The 14,504-nt window shown below is 40.4% G+C and overlaps 1 protein-coding gene across 3 annotated transcripts in view; it reads right to left on the bottom strand.

The window, feature by feature from the left end:
- The window catches only part of adam12b (ADAM metallopeptidase domain 12b), a 74,097-nt gene that overhangs the window by 28,383 nt on the left and 31,210 nt on the right, over window positions 1-14,504 (bottom strand). For 2 of the 3 annotated variants that reach the window (XM_019269315.2, XM_019269316.2), the window contains exons 4-11: window positions 12,678-12,756; window positions 10,600-10,676; window positions 9,762-9,951; window positions 8,723-8,788; window positions 7,870-7,941; window positions 7,285-7,454; window positions 5,915-5,999; window positions 2,706-2,854 (exon numbers count right to left, since the gene is read on the bottom strand). In XM_019269315.2, the coding sequence (XP_019124860.2) occupies window positions 2,706-2,854; window positions 5,915-5,999; window positions 7,285-7,454; window positions 7,870-7,941; window positions 8,723-8,788; window positions 9,762-9,951; window positions 10,600-10,676; window positions 12,678-12,756 (888 nt within the window). Of the gene's footprint in view, window positions 1-2,705; window positions 2,855-5,914; window positions 6,000-7,284; window positions 7,455-7,869; window positions 7,942-8,722; window positions 8,789-9,761; window positions 9,974-10,599; window positions 10,677-12,677; window positions 12,757-14,504 lie in introns of all 3 variants that reach the window. The other variant, XM_019269317.2, reaches the window with a different exon arrangement.

Genomic DNA, 14,504 nt, shown 5'->3' with positions numbered 1-14,504 from the left:
TGTATCAACACAAAAATTTGCCAGGCAAAGTGTCACCGTACCACTGTGTAAGGATTTATCCCGCACCCTTTACTTAGCAAACAGAGGAGCGATTTTCAGAATGAAAGGTCACTGATCACCTCTCTCAACTCTTAATGTGTCTAATCTCATAATTATGTAGCCGAGAGAGCTGAAAAGGAGCGACTTCATTAAGCTATAAAAGAATTTAGTAACACCGTGACTCATTCTAACCCATTTAGATCATGTAGTCAGTTTTCTAAAACTCTGCATGACATCATTGGATATCTTTGGCCGGTGATTAGCTAAAGCAAAGTCGTCAGGTCAGTACGCTGAGGGCATATTTAAAAAAGAACTGCATGAAATCAGTGTTGCTCAGTGTGGATTATACATTTTTTCTCTGAAATTAATGCAGAATGAGAGCAGCAGGATGAGCTCACCACACAGTTTTTGACAGCCTCCACCCCTTCCTTGTTTTCTACGTGTACAGTAAAAGGTCATTCAAGTTTTTCTGGGACAATTCTTGTACATGGGAACTTATATTATTTATGTGTTTTGTGTTACTTTTTTGAAGGGCAAGCCACCCGTGGTTTTCGTTTTCTGTGTCTCTGCTGATTTCTGAGGACATCTAAAGCTTTTATCTACTTTTAATGTTTGTCTTTAATGACAAGAGCACACAGCTAGTGCCACTAAAATCACACATCCACAGGGACTTTTCAGATACTCGCGTCCCTGCTGCTGCTCTAAACTCAGACTTAACTTCTCAGATCTTTGCACATCGTTGGTAATATAATTCTGAACAGGCCGCTGCACTGCAAAACAACTGTACCTGTTTCTGCCCTGCTGCCCATTAAGCGTGTTCTCATCTGTCCGTCAATCTAATTAACAGTTTCCTCTCTTGTGTAATTTTATCTTCTATTCATGTAGCCGTATCTCTTTCTTTAGAACACATTAAGGTGACCTGGCCAACTCATCAGACTAGTTCATTCCTTCTAAATATGCATCATGCCAGGCTACTGCAGTACTTCACAGGCTCTACCTGACCGGCACCAAACTGGCAAAAGATCTTGAGGAGTAGATGAGAATTGCCTCTATTACTAATTGCACACATTCACAGCCGGAAGCTGCACAGTACAACCTCAGTCAGATCTGCTGGTCACCGAGCAACTCCAACGGCACCTTAGTGGTGGTAATGAGGGAGAGGCAAGTGTTTATTACACTTTCCCCACCCAGATTTATCCTGCCAGTCCTGGAATTGACCCGAAGACCTCCCAGTCTCAGTTTTGGTCCTGTCCAGAGCTGGAGGATTTTATGCAGCTCAGTTTTTGATCGTAACCATCTGTAGCAGTAAAGATCACTGCTAACCAAGCTATAGTTCTCTCCTTCTTTACCAAGTTTGCATGACTAATGATTCTCTGCAAATCAGAATCAGAATCAGCTTTATTGGCTAATTTGACTCCAGTTTTTAAGAAACCAGAAATGGAAAAAGACTGCATCACCATCTCATAAACACTGGCTGGAGGACGTAATAACACACATCACACTCTAACAGCTAAAGCATACTTGTCTTGGCTTAACCAGAAAGTTTTATAAGATCTGGCAACCTTCTCTGCTATATTCACTAAATTGGACAAATCCCCATCAACATGCATGATTTCACCCACGCTGATATTATTAATGTGTGGTGCAGATGCGGGCTAGAGTTGATGTTTGGTGGTTTGTGTGAGAAGTCTCTTTGTTGGTTTGCATTACGTTACAATGGTAACAGTGTCTTTCAGCCATTTGTCTCCATCTTCTTCACTGTGTTGTGAAATCTATCCTGACAACATTCATCTGTGGCTTGCGGGACTTACCATCAGACATCCAGACTGGCACCAGACCAAGGGTGAAATCTGGTATTGCGCTCTGGGTTCGCCTTATCTGCTTGCTGTTTACTAACAGTCACAGACTCCATCACTTGCAGCAGCACTGTTATCTCAGAGACCCAGGCAACATGAGTAGAATGCTAGAGCAGCTGCTTTAGTCTCAGGCCAAAGTGTGTGTGTGTGTGCGTTTAAATGTGTGTTTGAGCCACTCTCATGAAACAACACATAAACAATAGAGCGTCATGTATAGATGAAAATGATCCAAATTGTGCAACTAGTGGAGCTTAAATCTTTTGTTGTTTCTTTTGCTGAGGTGCAAAAGAAGTTGCTAATTTATTCGGAAAAGTTAAGCTGATAAACATTTTAATCCTGTAGCTGTGTGAAACAAGACTTTTAAAGGGTAACTGTTTAATGGCTTCAAACCAGGGCGCCCACAACAGACAGAAACAGCCTAAAGACACAATTTTTAAACCTTTGTCTGAGCTAATGCTTTTAAACCTGAAGCCGCTTTTGCCAACTTTGTTCCCAGCAAATATTTTATTGGAACAGACCACAGATTGAAAATTGAAAAGAAAGAAAAGCAATAAACAAGCCATTCTAAAACTACAATTTAAATACATACTGCATCGAGAAATGAAGTGCTAAAAATCCCCCACAACCAACATAATTACTGTAATGACAGACAGACAGACATTTCATTTTTCAAATTTAAAAGCCACTTAAACCAGCATAAATCAGCATAAACATTTATCACATTTATCATTCACTTTGATTCATAAAATGTGGGCGTTATAATCTATTCATGAACACAGTTTTGTATGAAAAAGATCACCATAATCTCACCCTGTGGAGGGGGTCATGATGCAGCCTCCGCGATCAACAGTCATCCTGCAGCCACAGCCGCGCTCTGGGGTGTCGTGGTTCATACCAAAATTGTGTCCCAGCTCGTGTGCCAAAGTTACGGCTGCACCCAATGGGTTCTCGGAGTGATCCTGTGATGGGAAAAAAGCACCAAAGAACACGAGAAACACATGTTGATTATGTGTGTGGTATGTTTGACTGTGTGTGAAATTCAATCATTTACTTCTAAGTAAAAAAACAAGAACAAAAAAAGGTTTTCTGAAGTGTGCTGTCACTCATGAAAAAGGGGAAAAATGCAAAAGTTGAAAGAAGACAATTTTGAAGCTGCAGGTTCTCAAAACAGTTCAGTAACTGTCCGATCTGCCCCCTCTTCCTCTCTCTATTACTCATTCTCCTCATGGAGGCCTGAATTCATCTGCCATTCCATTACCCCTGCAGACCCAATCATACCCGCTGCTAGTGGAGACAGCTCCCGCAGTAAGCTCCATAAACCTACCGCTGTACGACTCGCTGCTGCACTGATGAGCGAGACAACTGCCCTTCACACGGCCGACAGAGATGGAGAATGACGAGACAGAGAGAGAGAGGTGGAAGTTTCAGTTTCACCAAAACAGACAGACAGTTTGAAAAGGAGACTGGGAAGATGAGGCAGGCAAAGACAGAGGGAAGTTTGGAGGTTGACTGAGGAATGAAGTCAGTGTAGTTCATCTGTATGTATGTATGCCAAGGTGAGACTGAGTAAGGGACAAACAGAATAAAAATAATGATGATGTATAATACACAATGACCCCATCTACTCAACTACCATTCTGCTATTATTCTGAGCAAAATGTAATTAAAGGTACAATATATATATATATATATATATATATATATATACACATCTTCATTTTTTATCTTTTCAAGCCTGAGTTTGCAAAAACTTTTCACATTAATATTGAAAAAAGTATTCTCACTGATGTGAAATTAAAGGAATAGTTTGACAGAAGGTACATATGAAGCTACTGCCAACAGCTGCTTAGCTTAGCTTAGCTTAGCATAAAGAATGTAAACAAAGAGAAAACAGCTAGCCTGGCTCGGCACCAGCACCTCTAAAGCTCACTGACATGACGTATTTTGTTTGTTAAGCCAACATCAATTCTGTGCATTATGAAGGGATATGTGACTAATTCTTGGCTGCCAGGAAATGAGTGGAGAAGCCAGGACATTACGAATCCAAGCCCAAGAAATAGTGCAGTACATAACGCATAACTTTTTTTACGTAGCACAAATTAAAACCAGTGGGCTTTATCAGCTCCTAGCTGTAGCTTCATATTTACTGTACAGTCATGACAGTGGTATCTCTCAATATTCTCATCTAACTCTCCACCTGAAGGGGAACAAGAAAAGTTCATAAAATGTCTAACTATTCCTTTAATTTCAGACGTTTTGCCCTTCCCTAACTTTGAGTCTAAATATATTCACTGCACGTCTGTCTGACAAAAGCTCAAATCATGTTTCTCGAATGTGTCTCCGAAGATACATTAACATCAACACAGGTTTATGCAGAAAAGAGTGTTATGGGCAACTGTGAGATGCAGAGGAGCCTACACACACACACACACACACACACACACACACACACACACACACACACACACACACACACACACACCTCAAAAATCTCACCTCCTGCAAACCTCAGTCCAAACAGGAAAACAAAGGTAAATGTAAATAGCATACATAAACGTCTGTGAATATTAATATATTGGTGGCATGCTGACTACATACGAACCCCCCAAAGATGCTTGTATTTAAAATCTGTCAAAGATCTTAGAAAGAGATCACCCACACTAATACTGTTTATCTTAATGTTCTCTGTCATGTACGTATCACCCTTGCATGAGAAATGAATGAGAAAAATTAGAAAATCACATGCTTCCTTTTGAAGGCAGGGTCCTGTGTCAAAGTTGAGGGAAAGCCAATCTATTTTCTGTGCTGATTACAGAGCAGCGTCGTGGGGAGTTGCACCCCGCCTTTTAACAAGAAAGATGGGAAAAACTTCCCTCGGCCTCTGTCATGTTTATCAGTATGTCTTTCTATGTGTGAATGAAATTCATAGTTGGGTGCTTCCATACAAAAAAAAAAGTGTAATATCAGAGTCAGCACAAAGAGATGAAACTCTTGGAAGCCACAGTCATTACTTTGAAGCAGCTATAAGCCATTGTTGTGATGGTGAGAATTTAATAGTGTTGCTTACAAGAAACGCTCTGATAGTCTGATATCATTTCCAGCCATATGAGAAAATAACTCCCAGACAAGAATACCTTATAAAAAACTAAAAAATAGTCACAGTTTGAATCTAACCACTTACATGTAAACAGAATAATTTCAATGCATAAATTGAAAGAACATGTGGACCATATAAAGCATTTGAGGCTGATTAACACACATGGTAGTGGATGGTTTGAGAAATGGTTCATGTCATCTGGCTGCCCTCTAACTGGTTACGCGGCCCTTTAATCTCAGTTCAAGCCATCTGCCATGTGTAAGTAATAGGGAAGACAAACATCTGGAGAAACCTCACCACAGCTCGGGCCAGAAGAAAACATATCTATTAATGGAGGATGCACATCTGGACTGGGGCGTAATAGCATTGGGCTGATAACCACTTTGAGATTTGGCATAGGTGTCAAGTGCTACAGCAGGCAGAGGAGCCCAACAGGCAGCTAATTTACTATGTGCAATAATTTGGTGTACCTGGGGGGTTGATGTGGTTGTGTGTTAAAAAAAAAAAAAAGCCTTTCGAAACAAATGTGTGGCAAAAACAATCCAGCATTGCTCATAAAATGTGGTTTCGTTTAAATACTTTTTAAAGATGTCAAACGAAAGCATGACTGAATGACCTTACAAGGGTGTGCTTGTCTGCACTCCAGTCCTTCTGGGAGTTTATTTTTACATATTCCTTTGAGCATGTGGGTGTTTGGTGAGGGCATGGATGTTGAGGGAATGCCAGCAAAAATATCATTATGTTTAAAAGCATGACTTCCTGCCAAACCTGTCCATAAATGCACACAAACAGCGAACACCTTTTCAGAGTAAATCACGTCTGGATTGTGTTAGCTGGCTGAGTCTGAACAATGCCACACTGATACAATCTGACTACTCAGAGAAAGCACAGGGTGGAGGCAGCTAGAAGTTTTTATACTTACCATGACAATGCCTCCAGACTGCTCAGCTGTGCACATGCTCATAATTGGTGCCATGCCAATGGTGGTGCCCTGGAAGTAAACTCCACTGCAATGGACAGAGGACAAAGGTAGAAATGTGTTGAGATCTACAGGACTAAACCAGCATTTTTTAACTTGTTACCCACAAAGTGTTAATTCATTATTGCAGCTGGTCTTCCAAAGCATTAATACAGTTTGGATTAATTTCCCAGCATATTCAGATGCAGTGTTTTAATTTAGAAATCCAATTTTTTCAATATTACTTGTAATGAAAAATAGTATTTTATGGAAGCACCCACAATTAACCTTGATATAAAACAGGTAGCAGAAATGGTATAGTCAACTAAATTGAAGGCATGCCTAAAACATAATAAAATAATCTATCTTTTCATTATGAATTGAGGTGTATTATTATATGTATTATTATATATTATATGTGTTCAATTGAGATTTTAAAATGTTTCTTTGGAATAATGGTTCAACAATTGAATTTAATGTACATGGTATGAGAGCAAACATTCGTTGATTATTCTCAATTTCATTATGGACCCCAGGAGGAGTAGTTGTTGCCAAGGGGATCTTAATAAACAATAAATAAACATTCAGATGTCTATTTGTCAGACAGGAAGTTTGAGGTTGTCATAGACAAAAGCCATTATACTCGGAGGAGTTCTTCAGGGTTCAGTCCTTGGTCCCATTCTTTTCTCACTATACAGATGTAGAATTACTCATCCATGCCCTATTTTCTAATTAAATGCTCTTTTCTCTTGCCTCAGCCAAGCAGCCCTGTCCCACCTGCAACTCATGCAAAACACTGCAGCCAGACAGTTAACCAGAGCTGTAGATTCCACATCACACCGATCCTCATATTCCTTTACTGGCTCCTGATAAAGTATCGAATAGATTTCTATATGCTAACCCTTCATACATTTCTGAACTTATTTATTTATAGCCCACTCCCTCCACAAATTTTTAGGATGATTGTGTTTTTGCTGGTTGGGCCCCATCTTTCTTAAACTGTCTGCCCCCCCTAGATCAGCATCGACAACTCAAAAACCTATTTCTAACAACTTGCCTTTCCTGTAAAGAGGCTGTATTTTATTTTTCTCTGTATGGCTGTATATGTATGTTGTTTATTTCTGTATCTGCATTTTGCAATTTTGTTTTAAAAGGTGTTATAAATAAAATTTAATTTACTTACTTACAACAGCTAATGTCAGAGTCAACTTACATTTACCTTCAACAAGGAAATTCATCTGTGCAAGCTAATAGCCCTTTGAGGATCTGTTTATATGTACTATTTGTATTTTTCATTTCTGGGCTCAATTTGTTTTGTTAGATTTAATTTCCACCTTATGAGCTGAGCGTTGTCGTGAGGTTTCTGGGGCAGGAGTTTGACTTTCCTCCAGTCTAGGAACTCATGAAGGGTGGAGAAGGGATCCTGGGTGATGGGACATTTATCAGAGTCACTCCACACCTCCAAACCCACCAGCGCCACTCTGATGTCCAGGGCCCTGTAGAACTGAAGGGGAGAACGGGGATTAGCAGAGAGCTTCAGTGAAGATAGAAAGGCAAAGAGATTTACAGAACATAAAATACATGCATAAATGATCAAAAGACCTTCAAAGACATGTGTGACTAACCTGTTACCTTATGAATCCACTGAATAAATTACATTTCATCCTCATTTTCACATGATCAGAGCATGTGCTGTCCATGTCTCTATCCATGCTTTCCTTATGTAAATCTATCTGCTTACTGTATCAGCTAGCTATAGTTCCTCAGCCCTGGCAAAGGATTTAGACAGACTAAAAGCAGCTGTTTTAGTAGGACATTAATACATCACACAGTCATCCCATTAATCTCTGCTGCCAGCAATATTTCTATTTTAAAAAAGTGATTTATACCTCCTGCGCAAAAGGGAGAGGATGTTTTACCTTGTCCACGTAATTGGCTATCTCTGCCAGTCTCTGTTTCACCTTCTCCACGTCCCTCCCCTGTTTCTGAAACTGGAAAGAAAATTACATGGAATCAGAGATAGAAACATTTGAACAGCACCCACAAGTAATTATGTTGCATAAAGACATAAATGATACTGTAGTAACAGTCATTTTCAGAACTAAAAAAGCATGGAACAACACAGAACACCTGCGAGGGCGATACGTTTTTACCGTGTGTTAGGCAGCTTGTCAAGCTGTGACCATCTGGATCTAAAAAATCTCCTAGTGTTAGAGAGACGAATGGCATGGCCGCAGGGAGCAGGTATATTGGCAGACCGGACAGCCTGCAAAGCTTTGGATCCAAATTGCAACAAAGTCAGACCCTCTATTTCACCCTACGGTGCATCCACCTGTGTTTGGTGCTGGACTTCAAATCTGAGCCCAACAACACACTTGATCCCTTTTCCTTTTTTCTTTTGTTTTTACATTTCCTTTCTTCCCATTCAGGTCGGGGGCATTACCAGCAGGCCACCAGGAGGAAACCCCACAATGATCTTGTCACTGCTTGCTGGAGACTCTTCTGTATCCACGCAGCTTTTTCCAGTTTCCTGGCTGGTCTGCTGGGGATTCATTCAGCACTTCCTGTCAAAACGGAGCCTCTGCCACAAGACCACAGTGCTTGTTGCACACTGACCTAATTCTGCAGCCCCATTGGGATCGTGCTCCACTGTTACTACAGCTTACCCTGCTTTTTTGCTGCTTTTACCATGAATTCTTGCCGTGTTTTCTGTGTGTTGTCTCCATTGTTCAGACACTGTATTTGTGAATGGAAGCAAGGTAGGCGCATTACCTCTCTGTTGTCTGCAACGATGATCAGCTCGACGTACTTGGTCGTCTTCTGAGCATGCCTTTTATGCTGAAGTAAAAAAACAGAGATGTTGTATGTTTTTGAGATTTTCTAAATGTTTGTCAAGGTCTTTTATGCATGCAAAGATCTGACTACTTTATATTTTAAGCACTTGCAAATATCATAAACACAATATAAGTACTATCGCTTCCTGTGGGCCTAAGAGAGTAAGATAAAATAAAAAATAAAAAACAATCTCATGTTTGTCCAGTGAGTATGAAGCTAAAGCTAACAGCTAGTTAGTTTAGCTCAGTATAAACACTGGAAACAAGGGTAAACAGCTAGCCTGTCTCTGGAAACAAAATTAACACACCAATAAAGCTCACCACTAAACACATTATATCTGTAAAGTTAGTAAAATTTGAATATTTATACTCAAGCTGCTTCCTCCTTCCATTCTTTATGCTAAGCTAAGCTAATTGACTGCCAGCTTCAGCTTTGTATTTATTATACAGATATGAGAAGTATCAATCATCTTGGTCAGCATAGCTTAGGAAAGTCAAAAGCATACTGGCTCATACATATTCAGCTATCTTTTTTCCCCCAATTACGATGTAACTGATGCCCCTATAAAAATGTAAAGCCCAGATATTACTCAGGGGTCATTGAGTACTATGTTTTTAAGTTTCACTTCCTGACTCATTTGAGTTTTTAATGTTTGGGAATAGTGGCAGATGGATGCTGCACCTGCTCTATGTAAATTGTTGGCCAAACCTGCATGGGCCCTCGACTTTGGGCTCTAAGTGCAGATAAAATGTGTCAAGCCCAAAGCAACACCCTCTGGGAACATATCCAAACTGGTGAGCTTGCCAGTTAGCTGATCTTTGGTCAAACGCCCATTTATCTTTTATCCAGCGAATGTTAACCTTAACCCCACATGACAAAAAAAAACAGCTCGAGCTGAGCTCTAGAGCTCGGATTTGTGATATCCAAATGCTTTAATATGAGCTCTGGATGAAAAACAACATGATAGTAATCTCACCCGCGTGTGGAAGGACTGGAAGGGGTTTTTGATGTGGCTTTCGGGGGCAACAGAGGACATGTTGAAGCCGTGACCGCAGTCCCCTGGGGTCAGTCTGAGTTCTTGCACTCGGTAGATGAAGTGCGCACCGTTGTCATGGCCAGACATCGGCTCAATGATGAATGTCTTGTTTTCAAGTGCGATGAAGCCTCTGCAGAGACAGCAGCGCAAGTCTGAAAACAAAGCTTCAAAGCATAACCAATCTCTCAAATGCAAAATTTGATTGAATATAGCTCCTCTTTTCTACAAGCCAACTGTCACTGAAGCCAAATTAAACTATGAAACTTTTTTTTATTATTATTTCGGCAACTGTGCCAAGCCACACAGAGCTTCTAAACAGCAGCTTGATTAAATTCATCATTATGCATCACATCAAATTAATAATATTAACCAAAAATTAACCTTTAATGTTCTTTGTCATTAGCTGTTATTGCGTTGCTGATCTGCGCTTCTTGTTGTTTAATTAAGCAGAAGATGACATTATGTATGTCAAGGCTTTTCTGCTGATGCCCAAATCTTTCAATTGTGGTCTGTCATTAGTAACAGCAAGATGCCATTACTTCCAAAATGAGCGCCGATATTTACTTGATGCCCCTGTGGACAAAGACAATGAGGTGTGACATTTTCCCTTATTCCTGTGAGTCACACGCTAACTTTCTGACAGTGCGCTTAAGGGGCTTAAGAGCGATGGGCTGCTGTGCAGAGTGACTTAAGTAAATATAAACATTGCGGTGGCAAATAGCACTCAAAGGGCAGCGTTGAGATGCTGCTTGAATACAAAATGACAGTAGTTTCTCACCGAAGGCCTGAGCAGGTGCTGAGGGTGACATCAGAGTTCGGATGTGCCTGCACTTCCCCGTGGTAGTAGCAGTTATTCTGCAAGAAATAATAAAGTATTTACATAGTTCATCAAAAGAGCAAATGAGAACAATATACAGTGGAAGTGTGCTGATGTTGTTTCTGTAGAACAGTACTCTTTCCTTCATACAAACAAGCCCTCCTGAAATAAATGCATCGCACTGCAGTTGAAGGGAGAAGCAGGAAAATTGACACGGATAATACTGTAACTGTTTTTCCTTCGTTATTCCAGCCGAGTGGTCTTGGAGAAGGAAAAGAGGACATTTAAGGCTCCTCAGACACAGTGAAAACACTGTTGTCTGAGCACAAGGAGAGCTGAGGAAGTGACTCACATTAAAAGGGAATACAGACCTCCATTTACTGTCTAGCAGCACTCCAGTCCTCTTAAATCTACTGTCATGAGTCACTACGCTGACCATTTCTCATCCCCAATATTGAACTGCGGGATGAAATATTTTGGACTAAGAAAAAGCAAACAAAAACAGCTTCTGTTTGACAGGTTCAGTACAATTTACAGAGCCAGGTGGTGATGGAATGGAGATTTATTACGTTAAGTGTAAAAATAGCGCAGCAAAGGCTCTGTGCTTAGGCTATGCTTGACCTAGATTACTTCACCTTTCATACAAGAAAACATCAGGCAGTGATAGTGATTGTCTCCCTCAGTTATCCTCAATGTGTCTGTGGTTATTAAAGGAGCTGAATGCATTCAAAGGGAAATATTTAGTCGTATGCTCATTTTTAGAAGATTCCCCGAAGCTACAAAAAGCAGAACTCAGATGCAATACATCTGGGTTAACCCCTGAGCACCCAGTTTAAAAATAAAGTTCTGTGGCTTTGAAAAATGTCTTTATAATGGCTGAAACACTCTAAAGCTACTACTTGTTAAGGAGTTAATTTATCTCTTGATTTACAGTTCCTGCTCAGATTTGTTTTATAGGTGTTGAACTGTGTGCTCGAGGTGCAGCAGTAAAATTGTTATATATTTAAACAGATTCTTTTGTCAGTAAATTCACAGGCTGTCAGTGTTTATTTATAGTGCATGCCTTTTCACTGATCCCTGATTAACACGTGGCTGATTGCTGAGTTCAGTGACAGCAGGTTACTGGAAGTGTGCAGCCGTGTGAGGCTTATCTAAGACAATACAGTATGTCTATTTGACAGCCTGATGCAATGCTTGTAACATCCTCCCATTCAAAGTTAAAGGTGAGAGAGAGTGAGAGTGGAAAACACTGTTTGCATAACTTTCCCAGGAAATAGACTTGTCAGTCATTGCTGAGTTACCAAACATTTCTCCTCCGAGCTGTAAGTGACCTGTCAAACCCGTCCTCGGCACCGTTCAATTAAAACGTGATTTCAATCCAACTTAGCCACAAAAGGGTGAGAGCCTGTTAACCATGTGAAAAAAGAGAGAGAATGGTATTCCTACACTATGGCTGCTTAAAAAGGTCTGCCTGTTGTCATGAAGCAAAACCGTCTTTCTTCAGCTTGAAGTAAGAACACCTTCACCGTAAAACGAAGTATCAATTATGTCTGGATGTTCTTTTGTGAGCCGCAAAAAAACTGCTTTCAATAAGTCAAGAGCCACAGTGAGTGGAGCCAAACAAATCTGTGCTTCATTTTGAAAAGAGTAGCGGGCATTCAAAAAGAGAATAGTAGCATAAAACAAATATCAGCAATAGATCAGCTGCTTAAAAGGGATTCAATAATAAAATCCTGATGGCAATGTTGGCTTAACAGCCAGCATAAAACACGGCTTATCATCAAGTAGGCCACAGGCTAGACATCCTGCTGAGCAACTGCCAGAGGCTTTCAAATACACCCTAGGTCACACTGTAGTGACAAAAAAATAAAAAATCGAAATAACTGAACACTACCTGATTTCAGCAAATGAATGCATAAGATACAGTGTAGAAAAAAAGAGAGTAAAAAAACATCTGTCCGAGGGTCAGTTTTTACTGCAGAGCACCACTGTACGGCAACTCAACCATAAATGTCAAAAGCACTCGAGTGTCACCGTACCGTGAAGTTGTGAGGACTGGTGACTGCACTTCCATCCTCTTGGTAATGTGTCTCAGTGTAATGGCTTGCAAAAAGGCCCCTAAGAAGAGAAGAGAAGAGAAAAAGACACATCAAACACTCAGGTATTTTTTCAACACTGTGAATCTGAATGGAGTCAGTGTTTAAGGACAACTAAGAAAACACAACCTGTAGCTGACTTTTTGACACAGATTCAGCAGTTGGAAGACGAAATGTTTGGCATTCTGAGGCAAGGACGGACTTGATTTTCTGTGAATTTATTAGGTGATTTGTACGTGTCCTTGAATCCCCCTGGCATTCAGCATGACTGAGTAGAATCCCTGCTGAGGTAATTATTTTGCGCATGTGTGTTTCTGTGCATATGCGTGTGAGTGTGTGGACATATTTTAAACCGAGTGTCAGTGGGTGTGTGGGTTTTCCACCTAAGGCCATGAGCAGATGGACACAGTGAGCCCAACCCCAAGCATTGGCAAAGTAGCAGCAAGATACACCCATCTTTTGCAGCTGCATAATCACACTGACATCAAGCAGGATGATCTCAGTGTGTGAGATAGATGTGAGAAAGATGCAGGAAAATGACATTCTTTCCTACAACTCTGTATATGACATAATTTAAGAATCCTGTCCAAAGTATAAAAAACTCACTACACCGTGGGCCAGAGGTGAATATAATGTAAAATAGTCACTTTCGGTGCATAACAGCCATGTCGACACAAAAGTTTTCGTATCACAAACTGGCTGCAAAAAAACAATGTGGTGTCATAAAGACAGACGGAGGATTTGAAAAGCTGGAATGCAGTGTTTGTCCAGAATCACAGTGGGAATCATTCATATCCCACAGAGCTCTGCCATCACACGCAGCTTGCTTGGACCACAAACCAGAATTAGATTAGAGTGAATGAAGCCAATAATTTACTTTTTTCATACTTCATGACCATTTTATATCTTATCCGTGTGGTTAAAGTTCATTTTTTTATGACCTGTTTAAAAAAGTATCAATCCTCTGTGGCCCGAGCCTGACCACATTTAACTTCATTAAATGCTTATTATAGCTTTAATGTGCCTTATCATGCCATTAGCAAGCTCTAAACCAAATCTAAAAAGCCAGCGGCCTGTAATCACTTTAAAGAGCCCGGTGTACTGTATCTCATTAAAAATGGATGACACATCAGAGGGTAGTGGATACTTAATGGAAAATCTCCAAATATGTATCTGTATGCTTGCAAAAGCAGTGACACTGATAAACAACCACCTCCCAATAACAACAACAACATACGGTGATGTTTTCGTGGAAAGAAATATAGTGTTCACAGTAAAGATGGGATTTGTGTCATGTGAATGGTAATTTCAAACAAATGCTCCCATGCTGTATTTCGGGGGCATGTTTGGAAGAGCCAGCTTTAGGGCAGCGTGGCTGCTTGGTACTACGACACATGCTGTATTAAATCTGTGGGTTTTACATGGTGGAATCTGCCTGTAATCAAATCTTTGGCGAGAGTACACAGAATTTATGAGGCCATGAATATTTACTGTGTGTTGAAGAGACTTTCCTCCGCTCTCCTCTTGCTGCCTTTTAGTTCTGTTGGGTTGGACTGTGAATCTTTTACAGCTGAAAATGACCCCGCTGATGATCAGATGCCCTCGATAACCATTTCTCTACTGCTTTAATCTCTCTTTGCCTTTTTAATGTCCCAGTACAGAGAACTAAATGTGAGCTATCGGACCGACTACAACCCTGTAGAAATACCGATTGGATTTGCTTTCTCTGGGTGCGTTAAAAAAAAAAAAAAAAAAAGGTTGAATTTGACA

This window comes from Larimichthys crocea, chromosome III, assembly GCF_000972845.2.
Source record: "Larimichthys crocea isolate SSNF chromosome III, L_crocea_2.0, whole genome shotgun sequence".
NCBI lineage: Eukaryota > Metazoa > Chordata > Actinopteri > Sciaenidae > Larimichthys > Larimichthys crocea.
This window is presented reverse-complemented; position numbering and strand designations above follow the sequence as displayed.